We start from the raw sequence: 17,952 nt of genomic DNA, 5'->3' as shown, positions 1-17,952 counted from the left end.
CTTATTCTTTTTATAAAAAAAAAATCTAAAATATAGTTTTTTAAAAAATTACATCAGAAAATTAGAACTTTTTAATATTTCAATTTTGATCAGCAGTAGCATTTGAAGTGTAAATAAATAAATAACAAAATGAGCATACGTTCCATAAACCAAAATTCGAATATATCATAAAAAATAATTATTCGTATTGGAATTGAGCACTGATTTGTTTGAATTCCACTTAGTTGATCCTACCTAGCAGCATAAGCAAAACAAAACAGACCAGACATTCTCACACACAAACTGAGAAAGATGCATGCAAAGGAGCACTCCTACTCCAAACTCCTCCCCCCCCCCCCCCCCTCCAACTTTTCACCAATATACCTCTTCTAAACACACCATCTTTCCCTACAGCTACATGCCCATCCCACTCCACTCCACAATTACTCTATCAAAAATACATCTACATTTAACTCAGTCTCCCACTATCAGGCATCTCCAAAATACAAAGAATAAAAACTTCAACAAGTAGCTAAACTATTCTATTCTGCAATTCTTTCAAACTTGATATTTCCTTCATCCAACACTGTCAAGTGCTTCCTTTTTTTTGATAACTTAGCTGAGTCTGAGTCTGTGAACTGTGCGGCTGTTCTAGCCCGTAATTCCTCTAAGCTCTCGCCTTCTTTAGCTCTCTCCAGAACCTGCAAGCCAACCCCATCAATAATTCGTTAATCCACTGTACAAGCATTAGCTCAATTTCACTCTATCTTACAACTTAACATACCAAGTGACGACCATAGAGATGTGTGTTTGAAAGAGCTTGAAGGGCATTTCGAGCTTCTTGCTTCGTCACATACTCTACAAATGCAAAACCTCTATGCTTACCGAACCTCATCGGCAACCTTAAACTCTTTATCTGCAGCATACAACATCAAATGTTCAGAATTTAATGAGAGAAGAATCGTTTTCTCATGGCAAACAAAAAAGGACTAACTAACAGAAATAAATGTATATCGTATTATCATGGAAAAGAAAAGACGAGAGTTCATACCTGACCAAATGGACTGAATAATTGTCTAAGATCCTTCTCTGTTGCCTCAAAAGCTACATTCCTTACTATCAATTTTGTTGAGCTTATGTCAGTTTCAACTTTTTTAGGTAATACTTCATCCTTTTTAGCATGACAAAGTTGCAATATGAGGGCATGCCCATCCAGAACAGTTCCCTGACATAACAATAGGAAAAGGTGTGTCAATCGAAACGGCAGGGAAGGGTAGTTTGAAAGTAAAAGAAAAAGGAAATATTTAATCTTATGAGCCTGATGCAGAGCAAAATTATCTAGCAGGCACAAAATAATACCTGTAGGTCCCTGCAAACGCTCACTGCAGTATCAACACAATCAAACTCTATAAAACCAAATCCCATGGAAACATTCTTCCCATTCTTTACATGCTTCTTCACCTACAACAGCATAAAGAAACAAAAACATCAAGAAAAGCAAATAGAGAATGTGGCAATTCGGAGTGCAAAGCAGAAACTGAGACAAGAAATTATACCCTGATGCTTAGTATCTTTCCTCCCTTCATGTGTTCTGTAAAATGCTTTTTCACACTGTCGTCGGATGTTTTGAAGTTCAGGTTCTTGACATATAATGAGCGTGACTGCAGCACAGACATCAAAAGAATAAACTTCTGAACCAGAGCATCTTGAAGAATTTTAAACACATGAATGTTGCAGATCGACTACTCAAGCAATAATTAGAGAAAATTTTTATAGAAAAGAAAAATACTTCCTATCCTTTCTAGCAACATAGTACTACAGCAGGGTAATCTGCAGCAGTCTCCGAGAACCTAGTGCAAACCACAACAGTAGAAATCATGAGGGGAAGGAGTGCATTCAGAATTTTCATATTTGGTTTTGCCACTACAGTTCTTTGATATATCGGATCTTCAACTACTAAGCATTTATAAAAAATAATCAGAAACAGTGAAATTCTGCAAGTAATAGTTTCTACGTATGATTTCAAAAGAAATTGCAAAATTATTTTTCTCCCTCAAATCTCATCACAGTTTCATATTTAAATAAAATTTATCTTCATATAGACCTGCCCTCTTCCCCCCACCCCCCAAATGAAAGGTAAATAAAGTCTCCACCCTCTAAATTCCAACTCCACCAGAGCCTCATCCCAAAAGTGAGAGAAAGAGAAGAAAAAGGTTGATCCTATTTCAAAGTGAGGTTCTGGTTCCAGTAATCATAGGTATATGTAGCAGAAATTTTAAATCATGATCAGGAAACTGTAGGTGCCAAGGAAAAGAAGCCATACAATGGCAAACATGAGCATATTTTCCATTCTTTAGAAGGAGAAATCAAGGTTAAAGCAGACCATTCCAGCATGCAAGTGTAACAACATAGAAGAATACAAAAAATAAATAAAAGACCACATAGAAAAATACACCGAGTACAAAATAACCTCAATTCTATCTAGGTCTACATCTGCATCTGCTGTTTCTTCAACTTCTTGTTCAAGCAAAGCTCTCTTGACATCATGTTCACCCACAACTTTATTATCACCTGCAGGTGAGGTTTGACTGAGAATATTGCCAGGTGCCCACTCCAGATATAGCGGCGCATCCCTGTGGCGAAGAAAATAATTAATCAACTTCACAACCAACAAGCCCCCACCTTGAAAATATTAATTGGCAATAAAGATCTTGAGAGAAAATAGAATGTAGAACCCTGAAGTCAGAATTATCTAAAATTCTTATATCATGTATGAACTTTTTGGTATCAGACAAATGGAATCTTAAGGGGAAAAAAAATTGTATCAATCTTTGTCTCCATTCCACTTGGCGGTCGGAGTGATACTGCTCTATGTTGTATCATGTTCTCTCACCTTCACTCATATATCCTGTCTTCATTCAATAATATATTTTAATTCATCCTGACATCTGAAACATTACAATCAGGTGCATTAAACCTGGTGCAGTCATGGCACATGAGTGACTACACACAACTCTAAGCTGTATATTGGTTGAGAAAGCCTAGAACGAAGATTACCAACTGATAGCCCATGAGTGAAATGCAGCACTTAAAGTTCCATTAGGATGCCAGCTAAAACCAATATTACACCCTTAACCAAAGTAGTACAAACTTTGAAGTTTTGAACTACTAAATCAACTTACTTGTACCGCTTGTAAGCCAAACCTTTGAAAGCTGCACGAGCTTCAGCAGGTTCTAGAAAGATAACCTGGTTTCAAAAGTTTCAATAAAGTATGCAATCAGCCTTAATATGTATAAATTGAACAAACATCAACTTCCCTTTCCCATTGCATATTGTGCATAAATTATTTTTGAATTTACAACAAATAACAGCATAATACCACTGGCTAAACAAGGCACAAAGATAAAAGTTAAAGAATTGCAAGTGCTTGCTTATGTTGCACATGGTGTAGCAAAAATGATGGAACTGATGAATCATGAAATTTTTCCTTCATGTATCAAGACATAGTTGCATTTTTCAAACTAGTCAAGTTGTCATAAAACCATCACAATTTCCTATCTATCTATCCGAGTCGTTAGACACAACATTGATCAGATGAAGATAAGCAAGAATAAACAGTATAGACTCCAACTAAAGGAGTAAAAACAATAAAAAATTACCTTGCCAAAAGAAGGATCACTAATATATAGCCTTGAGTAATGTAAGCAAGAAATACCGAATTCATTCAGAAACAAATGTTGTATAAGCAGAAGAAATGAGAGGGCAAATCATTAAAGAAGGAAAAAGAAAAAAAACAAATGGAATCCATACCAAAGCCAAGGTTTTTGTAGGAGGCAAGACGATCCTGTCCAAGCTGCCAAATTTCCCAAACATGTTTGATAATTCACTTTCAGATGATCCATAAGGTAAATTCTTCACTAAAATAACATGGTTGCTTCTTTTTAGACCGTCAGTTTTACCAGCGGCAAACTCCTCTAATGAGGAAATATTGACCCCAGCATTTGATAGAGCTTTTTTCGTCTCAGAAATCACTTGAGTCTCCCCCAATGCTATTCTCACTGCAAGATCATCAGATTCTTTATCGAGTAATTCACTTTTACTGACACCAAATTTCCTTGCAACGTTTTCAACAACCTAGAACATGAAGAATCAAAATAGAAGATCAGAAGATAGAGCACGCTAAGAAGATAATCCACAAATGCATGCTGTGTTGCAGACAGAGATTAGTGCATGAAGGGTCATATTATTAGTCCAAGGGCAAGAATAGAACAATAACTACGCTGTTATTATACCATATCTTTTTACCTCCGAAATAGAAATCAAATACTACATGCTTGAGCAACTCAATCACCCTTTTAAAGAATGCGTTGAAGGTACCAAAATTATCTGCAGAAGGCAGGTTCCGGAAAGGGAGAATATATCCTGACTTACACTGGACCAATGTTCACACAAGTAACTTTGAGAAGGGAGTTTTAGGGAGGGGAAACGTATTCAAGCTTACACCTGACCTTCCTAGTAGTGTTATCTGCAATGACTTATGGGGCAACTAATCCTAGATGTCAAGGCTCATTATTCAACTTTGCTAACTTAGAGTATCAGGCGGCATGCACTAAACTATCCCATGCAGGCCAGTAAGGCACAGATGAAAATTCACTAACTTACAGTATCAGGGCGCATAAATAAACTATTCCATGCCCGTGTGTTTCCACTTGCTTCTGATGCCTTCCTTTCAGCATCGCGCTGCTGCTTAAATGTTTTTGAAGACTGTCTGCCAGCATCATTGGATCTGTACAATTAGATTCAGGATAAATATAAACTTCTCACTGCTGACTGCTGAGACAACTGGAGAAAATCTATGCAAGTAGCGAAAATTCAGAATATATGATGAAAGGCATACTGTTGTGTATCAGAAAGATTCTTTTGTTTAGCAGGCATGACATGCAATAACCTTCCCTGAAAAATTGAGCTGTCCATCTCTTCCAAAGCCCTGAAACAAGAAAACATAAAACATCAACATTTTGACATGCAATGCTAATACAATTACATATAAACATATTCATGACTGTGACATGAAAATACTCAACAACACAAATGAACCAAAAAACATGCTACTAATAAACCTTTGATATCAGAGAAAACTGTTGGTGGGAAATTAGTTTTCATGTGACAAAATGATGTAAAACAATCTCAGGGCACAAACTGAGGCCAGTTCCTCAAGCAATCTATGTACAGAAGGATACAAGTATACAAACCCACAAAAGAAGGAACTCCTCGACTAAAAGCAAGTTCATGTAAACAAGTTACGAGTATAATTGAGAATAAATTAGCGCCAAGATTTAAACAATACCAATTATGTTGATTTCTTTCTTGAACACATTAATGATAGAAAACAAATTTCCACATCATATAATCTGCCTGATCACCAACAGAGACAACGCCTAATGATGCACATTACAGCAGCTGCTCGTGCAGCAAACTATTAATGTATAACTTTATGCTTTTAGCTTTGGCAGGAGATAGTACCTAGCAGCAGATTCTGGGAGAGCAAAGAGAACAAAAGCAATTCCCTTAGAGCGTCTTGTATCTTTATCAATGACAATATGGACCTGAGAGATGGTGCCGTATTTGCTAAAGTGCTCTTCCAACTCCTCCTCACTGTGGGCGCCAAAAAGTGTCAAAAAATGGAAAAAGAACTATATAGCATAAACACACTCATGGTGAGAGAGGGAAAGAAAACAACACCACACTGGACTCGAATAATATGGTACATACGTGGCAGTGTAAGGAAGATTACGGATGAAGAGACGGCCAGATTCCAGAACTTCTTCATTCTTGTTTTCTTGACTTGACGAAGGGTCAACTGAGTTATTAATACCATGTTCTCCGGAAGACCCATCTTCAGCCTCCCCTCTGGAAACATCAAATTCAAGGGTATCCTGAAGAGGACCATGGTTACTCTTGTTCTGAGAGTCGGTGCTATCATCATCATCCCCATCGCCATGCTCATTGCCATCAGTACTACCCTCATCATCAGAACTTTCCGAATCTGACCATCTGTTCTTAATTCTGCTCCTAAAGTAATCCATGTCAGATATAACTTCATCATGAACCAAATTGTTTGGTTTATCTGCCTCTTGTTTCTCTGATAAAACAGTTCCTTCTCCCTTAATTCCCTCAAGATCAGTATCCTCTCCATCTAAGTTCTCTCCACGTCCTTTTGTCATCTGGACCTTATTCGCTGATGCTATTTCACTTTGCTCAAGTGAAGGAGCTGCAAGTGTATCATTTGCCCACAATTTTGATCTGCTACGGTGCTGCATGACCTGAAGAAACTCTTGGAGTTGAGGGTCATCATTCTCATCATCCTTCTTATTCTTACTCTTCTTGCTTTTCCCTTCTAGGACTACGGTTTTAGAATCTTTTGAACTGGTTACTCTCTTCTCTTCTTCAGAAGAATTCTCCTTTTTCTTCAGTGAGTGCTGACTCCATGGGCGCGGCATGTTGGGATCTCCAACCTTCCGAGCAATCTGGCTACGACCATACAAAGGTCATTGCATGTTAATGTTTATGATGTAACCAAGTTTTTATCCTTTTGTCAGGACTAAGTGAAAGGCGAATACTCTGGCATTCGGTAGTAATAATCTATCATTTGCAGGTTCGGAAAAAAGATCCGATTTATTAGCCCACAACCTTCAACAGCTACTTCATGCATATGTTAAATTAATTTCATAAAAGTCCTATTAGTGATTGACGACAATCAGCACAATGAATTTCAATTCTTTGGACAAGTATTTATTATCAAACTGAAAGTATGTAGAGTGTGCTTGAAAGAATTAAATTAACAGGGACTAGTATCAAACGCGATTCTAGGTAAAGTGAGACAGCCAAAGGGGGCAATGTTTCCACAGCAATTGGATTCAAATCATTGCATATGCTGCAAAAACTTTTCATGACTGGGGTTGTAATGGTGCCAATTGCAATGAAATTATTTCTCGTCAATATGATTGATGGTTATAAAGTAGGACACAGTAAACATGGAAATGTTTTTTCACTAATTTGATTTTCTGCAGCGATAATACTACCCTATGTATGATTAAGCAATAACTACAATTGGAATAGGGCAATTAAGAAGAACTTGTTTCCTATCCAACAGACCTCCTAAATTTCTCTTTTGTGTTGTTTATTTTTCATCTGAAAATCATGTTGATTTCCTAAACATAAACAAATACGAAAAGGACATGAAGCAGCAAAGAAAGACAGACCTCACAAGTAATTCTACAAGTATCCATGAAAGACTTGTTGAAGTAGTTTATGGCTTCTTGGGCTTCATGGTCTGTCCGAAATCCCACAAAGCCAAATTGCCTGCTCTTCCCATCCCTGCACCAATGTATAATTTAAAATTGGTCCCATGAATAGGAAAAAACACACTTAAAAAATGGTTGTCGAAGAAAGAAGGGTAAGGGTTTACTTGGTGCGCATAAGTTTGGCATCGGTGACTTCCCCTTTCTGAGAGAAGAAGTCTCTGAGGCGGTCCTCTGCAACATACTTTGGCAAGTTTTTGACACATATTCGGGACCTGTGAAGAAGTAGGGATTTTAGATTATGCAGAGGAGTGAGTGAGAGAAAAAGAAACTTACATGATTAGGGGATTTGTGCATATGGCGAATAAGAGTGTGTAAAACGGAGAGCCGCCCGCCGCCGCCTACTGCAGTTGGACCCGTGCCTGTCCCTGCCTCAGCCTCTGCAAACTCTATTTTATTACTTAATACAAAATCATTAACACTACACGACCAAATCTAGAGATAGATAGATGCATACGCTTATGTATTTGTCATATACGATACTATATATTGGGGTGTAGTGTGAGGTGAGAGAGAAAGAAAGAAAAGCGGCGAGAGAGAAAAGAGAAGAGAAGATGGTTTAGGTGAGCAGACAACACACACACACAGAGGAACATACAGATTACAGGGTTTGAGGTTGAGGGTTCACTTTCTTCAGCCTTTGTACCCTACTAATAATTCCACCTCTTTTCTTTTCTTCCCCCCCCACCCCCCCCCCCCCCAATTAATAACTGATAATTATACTTTATCTCTTAAATTTTGATATAATTATACATAAATTCTTTATAATTTTGAATATTACATCTAGCACCTTTAAGTTTGCTTTTATCTAACAAAATAAGTTCATTCGTTAGTCAAAATTAAATACCTTCCGTGTAATGCACAACAGATATTGATATTATATTTACTGAAAATAAGATTGGTAGTGATATTATATTTACTGAAAAATATAAATTCAAAACATTATAAATTATATGACTAGAAATAATTATTGAATTAATAAAGAATTATAAATTTTATATCTATATTAATATTCGACTAGTATGAATGTGCATATATACTATATTTATTCAAAAAATTAGGTAATAATTTGTCATATTTTTTTTTGTTATTATAAAAAGATTATCTATTAAATTTTTATTTGAAATTAATCTAATGTGTACTATTTATAAAAATGTATTATTTTTTTAAAAATAAAATATGTAAAAAATAATAATATTTTTTATTGTAATGGTATAATATCCATTTTAGTCATTTTAAAATTAAAAACCTTATTATATCAAACACCTTAATCTCTTATAAGATGTTTTTACATTTTATTTTATTAAACACTTTAGAAACTTATTTTTAAAATAAAATTCAATATCTTATAAGCTCGTATAAGATATTTTAGAAAAGCGTAGCCAAGCATCCTCTAAGTAGTTGATTTAATAGGAATTGAAAAGTTGAAGGACATTTTTTGTATTATAATAATTTGATGTAGTGGTATCAAAACTACCACTGTAGTCAATAAATTATCTTGTTTTTGTAATACTATAGAGAGAATCAAATGTTTTAATTTCTTTTTCTAGTATATAACTATTTAAATTAAATTAAATTAAAAACATATAAAATCTTTAACTTTAAATGTATACAGAATTTGTTAATAAAAAGAATAGCAAAAGAAGTAAAACCCTAAGGGTAGGGGAGAAGGGGGCGCGATGGGCAAAGTTGAAAACCCCGAGTGTGGGCGTGGGCGTGGGTCTGGGTCTGGTCTGCTACTCACTCCTCATCTACAGGCAACTGCAAAGTGCTGCTGCTGCTGCCGATGGATAACGTTTCTTTTGCTAAATTAATAATTCATACAAAACACACACACACACGAAAAAATGCCTCTCTCCGTCCTGCATCCATCTTCTCCCTACTGCAACTTCAACTATCACCCGCCAAAGCCGAATGCTTATCATTCACCGCCCATCAGCGTATGCAAGTGCAGATTCAGGTCCCTCCGAGTTGCTGCTGCTGCTGCTTTAGTTGCAAATGAAGATACTGCTTCTACTTTCCCTCTCTTTCAACCCCCTTCTCCTCCCCAACCTACTCCTGCTTCTCAGGTTTCTACTTCTCTCTCTCTCTCTCTCTCGATGCTTTCTTTTCTGCATTCGGACTTAGACCTCATTGACTGATTATTCATTATAACCTCTAACAGTTGGAACCGGCGGATCCTGATTTCTATAAGATAGGATATGTTAGGAGCATGAGAGCTTACGGTATTGAATTCAGAGAAGGTCCTGATGGATTTGGAGTATATGCTTCCAAAGACATCGAGCCTCTTCGTCGTGCCAGGGTAACTTCTCCTTCTCCAGGTTTTTTTTTAATAATGTTTTATGTGCTTTCTCTTTACATGGATTTCATTGTCTTGTTCACAATGTCATTTTTCAAATGGTTCCTGCATTTGCTTCTCCTGAATGTTTGGTTCTGCAATATTCTTTTGGCTGTTCAGGTGATTATGGAGATTCCATTAGAACTTATGCTAACTATAAGTCAAAAGCTTCCTTGGATGTTTTTCCCCGATATCATACCAGTGGGTCATCCTATATTCGACATTATCAACTCAACCAATCCCGAGGTAAATGCGTGATGCTTTGTTATTTGATTATTTTGTCACGATATTAGTATGAAATTCATCGTATTTAACTCGCAATCACTTCCTTTTTGTCTTCTTTTTGAGTCATTTCAGCCTTCTTAACGAGCTTGCTTTATTTAGTCATGCGCATTTAGCTCCTCTGATCATGATTGTAGTTGCTTATGTATACAATACTTCTTTATTTATGTCAGACGGATTGGGACCTGAGGTTGGCATGTCTTCTTTTATATGCATTTGATTGCGAGGAGGATAACTTTTGGCAGCTGTATGGTGACTTTTTACCCAGTGCTGATGAGTGTACTAGCTTGCTTCTAGCTACAGAGGTCTGAATCTGCTTGCACCCTTTTACATTGTTTAATGGTTCTATGCAAGATGTACTTTTAAGATTATTAGGAAATAGAATCTAATGCAACACATGCAATCATGTACGTCAGCTACATCCTAGGATCCAAGTTCCTTTTAGCTAATAATACCTTGTTTTATTGCCTGAGATGCTCCCCTTTATTGCACTTTGACAAATTGCAGGAGGACCTTTTGGAGTTGCAGGATCAGGAACTTGCTACAGCCATGAGAGAACAGCAAAAACGAGCTTTAGAATTTTGGGAAAAGAATTGGGTATCAAATGATCTTTTATACTTCTATTTTCTATCATCCAGCATTTTTGAGATCCTTTGCCCAGTTCTAACTCTACAACTTTGTCAGCACTCGGCCGTACCCCTTAAAGTAAAACGCCTTGCTCGAGAACCGGAGAGATTCATGTGGGCATTGAGTATGGCACAATCTCGATGTATCAACAAGCAAATTAGAATTGGTGCCCTAGTTCAAGATGCAAATATGCTTGTCCCTTATGCTGGTTAGCCTCTGTCAAATGAAAATTTCTTCAGACTTGTTCGGTACTTTGTTCACATGGCTTGACCTCAGTGCTCTCGTGTGAAATTGGAATAAACAGAAATACATTTTGATCAAACTAGGGTTTGATAGATGCAATAGTGTTTGTTTAGGCAGCTATTTGAGCCCGAACAAATGTTTAAGGTGTTATGGTTTTCAAGAAGATAGAAGCAAAAAGAATCATCTGCAGAGACCTCAAGGATAATCAACCATTTATCAGTATATTTTGATTTGGCATATAGCTGATCCAAATTTAGAACCCACTAGTTTCACAAGTTTGCTAACTCCTGAATTTTTCTGTTGTCTGACTATGGTTAAGTTTCATTCTATTTTAAGTACATTTCATGTCAAATGATATAAAACAGATCTTGTTGACCTTATAAATCTCATTAATAGAATATGATCTTCCCATGTTTGTAGATATGTTGAACCATTCTTTCCAGCCAAATTGTTTTTTCCACTGGCGTTTCAAGGACCGAATGCTTGAGGTGATGATCAATGCTGGTGAGCGGATTAGAAAAGGAGATGAGGTATAAATTGCTACATGTCTTGATGAAATAGAAGTGTTTGTTGGAGAACAATACATCATCTACCATTATTAATATCGACATTTTTTGTTGTTGTATGCCGAAACCGTCTTCAAATTGCATTTTTCTGTTCATTTTGTACCAGAATGATGTCGGAGGGAGCTGTAGCATTTTATTTTCTGTTCATTTATTTGTGGAAACACGTAAAGTCGGAAAGATGGAGAAGGGAATTGGTAATGAAAAATTAATCTGAAGACTGATAAAAGATAAAACTGAAGGGTGGATGCTTATCAATGACCAATAGCCAATGAGAGTTAAGGAATCATCGATGCCTCTGACAAGCAAAGAACAAGCTGTATGCTGAATACTCTTTGGTTTTCATTATTGTGATACGAATTCTATCATGATGTTTGTGCAGATGACGGTCAATTACATGAATGGGCGGATGAATAACTTTTTCATGCAAAGATATGGATTTTCATCACAAGTAGTAAGTTTCTATGCCAACTCTTTTTGTTTATATATTCAGAGACATGGTTGTTTGTATGATATATAGACTAATCACTACTTCACTCCAGTAAAAAAAAGCTGAAGAGTTGGTTTCCATTCTATAGGAGCAGTAAGAAACAATAAATGAAAACACGATAATAATGAACAAAAAGCTTATCCCTTATACAATAGGTCACTTGGTAATGCTCTGCTATCATATTAGACTTAAATACTCAAGAAGAATTCTATTGCTTTGTCTTCTCACATCTTATCCAGAAAATATTTAGTGAGAATTTAACACCTTTGACTCCAGATCAATTATTTGTTAAATGAAGCATTTGCTTCTAGATTGTTTTGATTTCAAGCATGAATTATGTGGTAGCTAACGTTTAACAAGAGAAGAAGTTCTGTTGGCATCTCAGGTTGGTCTTTGAGTTTTAATTAATGCCACAGCTTCCGAGCTTTGTTATACTCTTGCGATGCTTAATTTGTTATTTTTGCTTGATATTATCTTTATCCCTCTCTTATTTGACATGAAAATGCGCAGAATCCCTGGGACGTTATCCAGTTCTCTGGCGGTGCACGGGTTCATTTGGATTCTTTCTTATCTGTCTTCAACATATCTGGCCTTCCTGAGGACTATTATCACAATAGTAATATTACATCCTCCTGATAAGCATTTCACTTATACATATATCAATAAACTGTATAGAGTTCTGTTATGATTCACGAAGTAGAGATAATGTCCCATATCAGGTAAACTGTCTTATGATGAGGATAGCTTTGTTGATGGGGCGGTCATTGCTGCTGCAAGAACATTGCCCACTTGGTCAGATGGGGACATCCCTCCCATACCAAGCATGGAACGGAAAGCTGCGAAGGAGTTACAAGAAGAATGCCAGCAGATGCTTGCAGAATTTCCCACAACTGCAGGGCAAGATCAGCAAATTTTAGGTAGGGATAACTGATGGAATTAAGTTTCACGAGCACTATACAGAAGTTGACCGCATAAAGATTTTGCTCTTTACTCATGTATTCACTTCACTATTCTTGGACGGAAGAAGAGAAGAATAGTTTTCTTAACTTGTGAACCTACGTTTCTGATAATTGACCTGATGGATAACTAAATCCTGATGTCATCTGACAGTTCTGAAATGGATTATGGCTACAAATGGTATAGTCTAGGAGTTACTGAACATATCTGTTTGCAGTCATCATAGAAAACTTTTTTCCATCCTCACCTATTCCTTGTCTTGCAAGTTGCAAAATATATTCTTGGTTTTCTGCTGGGTTTGTCTGTTAAGAAGTGGAAAACTTTGGAGAAGATAGGAATAGTCCCAAGCGAAGTACTCGAGCTGTATTAAATTTATTCTCATGTGTTTTATTACTTTGTTTACTGCTGCAGAGTCTAGGCCTGAAGCAAGGAGGAGCCTTGAAGCTGCAATAAAGTATGCAATCTTTGTTGGGTATTTACTGCATGTGGTGCTTGATGTCCTTATCTTGGACAGTTATCCAGCTTATTTTGTTTGATTGTTCTTATATGCAGGTATAGATTGCACCGCAAATTGTTCATAGAGAAGGTTATCCAGGCGCTGGATATCTACCAAGAACGGATATTGTTCTGATCATGTATAGTATCGCATGGGAAATGGGTAGTGATACGAGGTTATGAGAGCAACTGGAGGGTGCGAGCGTTGCTTGCATTGGTTCTAAATGTTGTTATAAAAGAAACAGATTTGAGTTGAGCAGGGGATGATTTGCAGGAAGAGAGTTTGACTTGGGAGGTTCCCCTATGAGTCGTGGGCTTAAATTCATTTAAAGTACCTTTCTTTAACAAAATATGTATAATTGTTTCATTCATTTAACTTGGATAAAACTCAAATCGGATTAAAGCCCACTGCAAGCAGCAAATAAGAAAGATTCTTTTTTAAAAAATTTTGCAAAAAAAAAAAGATATATGTTATTATTATGATTATTAGATAATACCATATATAATATATAAGGCTAGGCAAAGGTTGGCGTTCAACCTTTTCTTACTTAAGAAAGATTTTTTTTAAAACTTTTTTGAAGTCTCAGCTTCCCATTAAGATTTGAAAAAAAAAAAAAATATTCCAATTTGTTATAATTCTATTATATGTTATATTTTTATTATTTTTTTTATAATAAAAAAAATTAATGAGGCAGGGCTTGTAGTTCGGGGCGAGAGGGAGGGGGGAATTTTCGAGGTTTCTTTGAATATATAAATTAAATTATATATTTTTATATTATATTTTAAGAATATGTATAGCTTAAAGTTTTATCTTAACATATAACCATATTATAATTGGAGGGGATTTTGAGACAAAAATGGGGAATTATATGGATAAATGAAAAGAATAATTTAATATATTTTTTAAAATAGAGAAAGATAGAATGATGTTTAGGTAGGTTGTAATTGTATTTAGTATTTACCCTTAATAAAATTGGTGGATAAAGAGAGTTAAGGTGGAAAAGTTTTATTCAACAAGGGTACAATCGTAATTTAAATCCCCTCCCACGCTACTATATAATCCAAAACACCAACTTCAACCTCCTCCTAGGGTTTTATAACACTTCTCAATTCCTCTCTGCCGTTCTTCTTTCTCCCTTGGCTCTTCAGGTTCCTTCTCAATCCTCTTCCATGTTTTTAACGCTTTTATTTCTTCTATCCGTTTGGTGGTGAGGTTTTTTTATTATAGTTGTGTAGCTGATTTATGGTTGCTGCCTATTTCCCTTTATGTTTGTGTGTTCTGCATTCAAACTCAATCTAATGTTTTATGGAGTTTAGGTTCTCTGATTTGTTTTTTAACTGTTTTGTTTATGCTTATTGTTATTGTTGAAAATAATTATCAAAGCACCTACCACTGTGCCCCTTCCAGTATGTTGCGTCTTCATATTATTGATTCTGTGTCTTCTTATGTTTTTACTTCTTCGATTCTCCTTATTTTTCCTTACAACTGAAATGTGCTTTCTGAATTTACTTTGCTTAGTCTTATTATCACCTCAGCTTTTCCCTGATACTCTCTTTATGCAGAATGGATTCACAAATCAAGCATGCAGTAGTGGTTAAGGTTATGGGCAGGACTGGCTCTCGTGGCCAAGTCACTCAGGTCAGAGTCAAGTTTATCGATGATCAGAACCGTTTCATTATGAGAAATGTCAAGGGACCTGTTAGGGAGGGCGATATTCTCACATTGCTCGAGTCCGAGAGGGAGGCTAGGAGGTTGCGCTGATCGACTTTAGTGTTTCCATTACTTTTTGTTAGTTTAATATGTAAGATTTATGTGGATTTCTCCCTTTTGAGGAGTGATCACAAACACTTCAACTTGAGTATGGCTGCTGTTTGTTTCTTTTTGACATTGATTTCCCATGTTTAATCTTGCTATTGTTTCTTTAAAATGATTGAGTAATTCTGGTGGTGGAATCTACAAGGCTGCAACCATCAGTCTATTTGACTAAATTGGTTCTGATAATTATTGTGACCTGTCTTCAATCTCAAGTGGGATTTCTTGGGTAAAATCTCCATATTTTTGTACAAAAGTTGTCCTCTTCATGATGTGATCCTACATCTCTGCCTGCATCCTCTCAGATTACTAATTATTGGTAGTTCCTTCTTCTCTGGCTTTGTTTTCATCCAAGTATAGAATCACAGTGTCAATCTGTGACTCCTACGAAAATCAAATTCTAGGATTTTGCTAGGTTCAGATTTGATTGGTAGTCCAAGTTTTGGTACCAAGAACTTCAGCTCATGCCTGCATTATGGTAGTAGGTGAGAGTTGAAGTTCACTTGGCCAAGAGTCTCTGATCCCCTCCCCACACAAGGTCTACCTGAATCTCAGTTCCTTGAGTTCATTGCATCATGTTGCAGGGCCGAACCTATACACGTATATAAGAAAATGATACTATCCGCTGATTTTACTTGATTAGATTGTCCCATATAGAAAGAACTAATTGGGCTTCCCACAACACCAAACTTGGAACTTTTGTTTGATTAGATTGTCCTGATTTAAAAAGAACTAATTGGGCATCCCACAACACCCGACTTGGAACTCTGAGCCACAAACTACCAGTATGATGCTAGGACGACTTTTTAGTTCCGAGTAAAAGTGAAAACTTCGCGGATTATTCTTGGGCGTGGAGACCTCACATTGCAGGGACAACCAAAGTCCCTAAGAACCAAAGGGGACAGTGATTGTGTAGCCAGCCCAGCCTCTGGGGTGTAGGCCCCAGTAAGCAGAAGTGCTCATGGAAGAAGCAACAATAAACAAGAATATAGCCAATTTCAGAAGATTAGTTCTAGGTGTGGTTCCTCTCACACAGTACCTCCTTACCAGAAGTGCAACTGCCATCATCATGAATATAAATAATGTGCTTATAGACAATAAGGATATCAAAACATCCAAGCTTGAAAAGAAAGCAATACAAGCATTGGATAAGGTTATGAGAAGTGTTGCATATATAGGAGTTCCCGTCTTTGGATGAACAAACGCAAACCATGGTGGAATCGTGCAATATGAGTCTAGCATGCCTGTCCAAGTGCCCCGATTAAAAGAATAGTGGTCATTCCCTTGAGTGTTCCAAAGGCAATTACGTATTTTGCCCATTTCATTCCCACGTTCTGAAAAGCTAAAGAGTAAACTACATTGCGCTCTATATCTGTGTATTTTTGCATCATGCTCAATGAAAGTGCCATCAAGCAATATATAACAGTTACAATTGACATTGATCCTAGCAATGTAAAGGTGTGCCCCCTGCCCGGGTTTCTTGTTTTTTCTGCCATAGTTGCAATGCTGTCAAATCCTCCACAGACAAAGTACACAATAACTGCTGCTTAGAAGATCCCTGCAGCACCGTGGGGCAAAAAAGGTTTTAAATTGGATGTCTTTGTGTGAGCAAATCCCGTCACTATTATAAATAAAATGACCTCCGTCTTGACAGCTGATGCAATCCAATTCAAGTAGGAAGTTCGTTTAGCACTTGTCATAGATGCTATTGGTAGAACCGCAACATCAACTGGATCTATCCTTGATATTTGTATGTATGTGTAATGAATCGGGATATCGGTCCAGAAGAGTGATAAAGTAAGACATCCAAGATCTAGCAACTACTGCACTTCCAATCATGGATTCAAGAAGTATATTACCTGTTATGAGTGCGGCAAGATCTCCTAGTTCCACTCTAAGGTAAGCAAATGATCTCCCAGCAACAGGAATTTCTACTGCAAATTCAAGTGTAGCAAAAGACAGCATTGTTGAGATGCCTGAAGCTATATATGATAAGACAATGGCTGGTCCTGCATGATCATGTACTTCCTCGCCAGTAAGCAGGAATATGCCAGCACCGATATCAGACCCAAATCCAAACCAGGTGATATCCCACCAATTAAGGTAGCATTTCATGCTGTTTTCACTTTGTTTGCGGAGATCCACAAGCGACCTACTTAGGAGACTGTCCTTGAATCTGGCTTTTGTCGGTGACAAGGGAAATATGTAGGAACTCCAATTCTCAAAGGACTTCTCTAGGAAAACTTGTTTGCTCTACCTTCAGTAACTTCTTGGTTGGTCCTGAGTGCCTGTTTCTCCTTCTAGTCCCATGCCTTTTGCTCGTGCTATTGTTGAAGTGAGTTGTTAATGGGTGGCAGCAGTTTGCAAATATTGTCATACAACTAATTAATTGCTCAATCAAGAGGTCTAGTAACCGTCTATTGCAGGGAGTTAGGGAAAAAAGTTTCCTTGTATTTGGCTTGTTTCAAGAGAGAGACTAAGACTGTCTGGCCGTGCTTGTCGTTAGTTTCTTGGTGGGATGGTCATTTTCGGATTATGTTATTGGAGAAAATGAGTAGAGCTGCTTATCCAATGTGAATCTGGCGTTCAGCTGTATATGTCCGTATAATACGATAATATCGATTCAACTTAATTCTAATTATCTTGTAACATATTATTTATGATGATGGGAACTTGGCAAGACAAAACGTCCTATGGCAACATAATTTTTCGCACCTATCAAATCGGTAATTGATCACGTTAATATTATTCCTGAATAAAACAAATATCTCTACATCCTGGTGGCCAGGAAATTTCTGAAGAT

General features: G+C 36.9%; 3 protein-coding genes and 1 pseudogene across 5 annotated transcripts; 2 read left to right on the top strand and 2 right to left on the bottom strand.

Annotated features, from left to right (window-relative positions):
• Nucleotides 1–140: 140 nt before the first annotated feature.
• LOC105175910 (nucleotide/nucleic acid binding protein) lies at nt 141–7,977 on the bottom strand. 2 transcript variants are annotated; one of them, XM_011098555.3, is made up of 15 exons: nt 7,618–7,977; nt 7,449–7,556; nt 7,243–7,357; nt 5,753–6,507; nt 5,504–5,635; nt 4,878–4,967; nt 4,643–4,766; nt 3,791–4,114; nt 3,162–3,226; nt 2,450–2,612; nt 1,536–1,640; nt 1,339–1,440; nt 1,031–1,204; nt 764–895; nt 141–680 (listed from the first exon to the last, which is right to left on the bottom strand). In XM_011098555.3, coding segments are annotated over exons 1-15 (2,550 nt in total). In that variant the 5' UTR covers nt 7,620–7,977; the 3' UTR covers nt 141–521. The 2 variants fall into 2 exon arrangements, with proteins under 2 accessions (XP_011096857.1, XP_020554084.1); XM_020698425.2 differs by lacking the exons at nt 7,449–7,556; nt 7,618–7,977 and having other exon boundaries at nt 5,753–6,511.
• Nucleotides 7,978–9,009: 1,032 nt separating this feature from the next.
• On the top strand, nt 9,010–13,712 carry PTAC14 (plastid transcriptionally active 14). Its single transcript, XM_011098553.3, has 12 exons — nt 9,010–9,410; nt 9,506–9,643; nt 9,800–9,925; nt 10,135–10,266; nt 10,469–10,558; nt 10,646–10,796; nt 11,252–11,361; nt 11,777–11,848; nt 12,395–12,500; nt 12,604–12,801; nt 13,253–13,295; nt 13,394–13,712. Exons 1-12 carry the CDS (start codon nt 9,189–9,191, stop codon nt 13,470–13,472), a joined length of 1,467 nt encoding a protein of 488 aa, XP_011096855.1. The 5' UTR covers nt 9,010–9,188; the 3' UTR covers nt 13,473–13,712.
• A 616-nt stretch (nt 13,713–14,328) lies between these two features.
• LOC105175908 (small ribosomal subunit protein eS28x) lies at nt 14,329–15,224 on the top strand. Of its 2 annotated transcripts, none has more exons than XM_011098551.3 (2): nt 14,329–14,485; nt 14,900–15,224. In XM_011098551.3, exon 2 carries the CDS (start codon nt 14,901–14,903, stop codon nt 15,096–15,098), a length of 198 nt encoding a protein of 65 aa, XP_011096853.1. In that variant the 5' UTR covers nt 14,329–14,485; nt 14,900; the 3' UTR covers nt 15,099–15,224. The 2 variants fall into 2 exon arrangements, with proteins under 2 accessions (XP_011096853.1, XP_011096854.1); XM_011098552.3 differs by having other exon boundaries at nt 14,441–14,544.
• A 514-nt stretch (nt 15,225–15,738) lies between these two features.
• Nucleotides 15,739–17,459, bottom strand: LOC105175957 (cationic amino acid transporter 5 pseudogene; annotated as a pseudogene).
• Between the last annotated feature and the right edge of the window lie 493 nt (nt 17,460–17,952).

This window comes from Sesamum indicum, linkage group LG12, assembly GCF_026168435.1.
Source record: "Sesamum indicum cultivar Baizhima isolate 11 linkage group LG12, ASM2616843v1, whole genome shotgun sequence".
Lineage (NCBI taxonomy): Eukaryota > Viridiplantae > Streptophyta > Magnoliopsida > Lamiales > Pedaliaceae > Sesamum > Sesamum indicum.
Note: the sequence above shows the minus strand (reverse complement) of the source record. Positions and strands in the feature narration are given on the sequence as shown.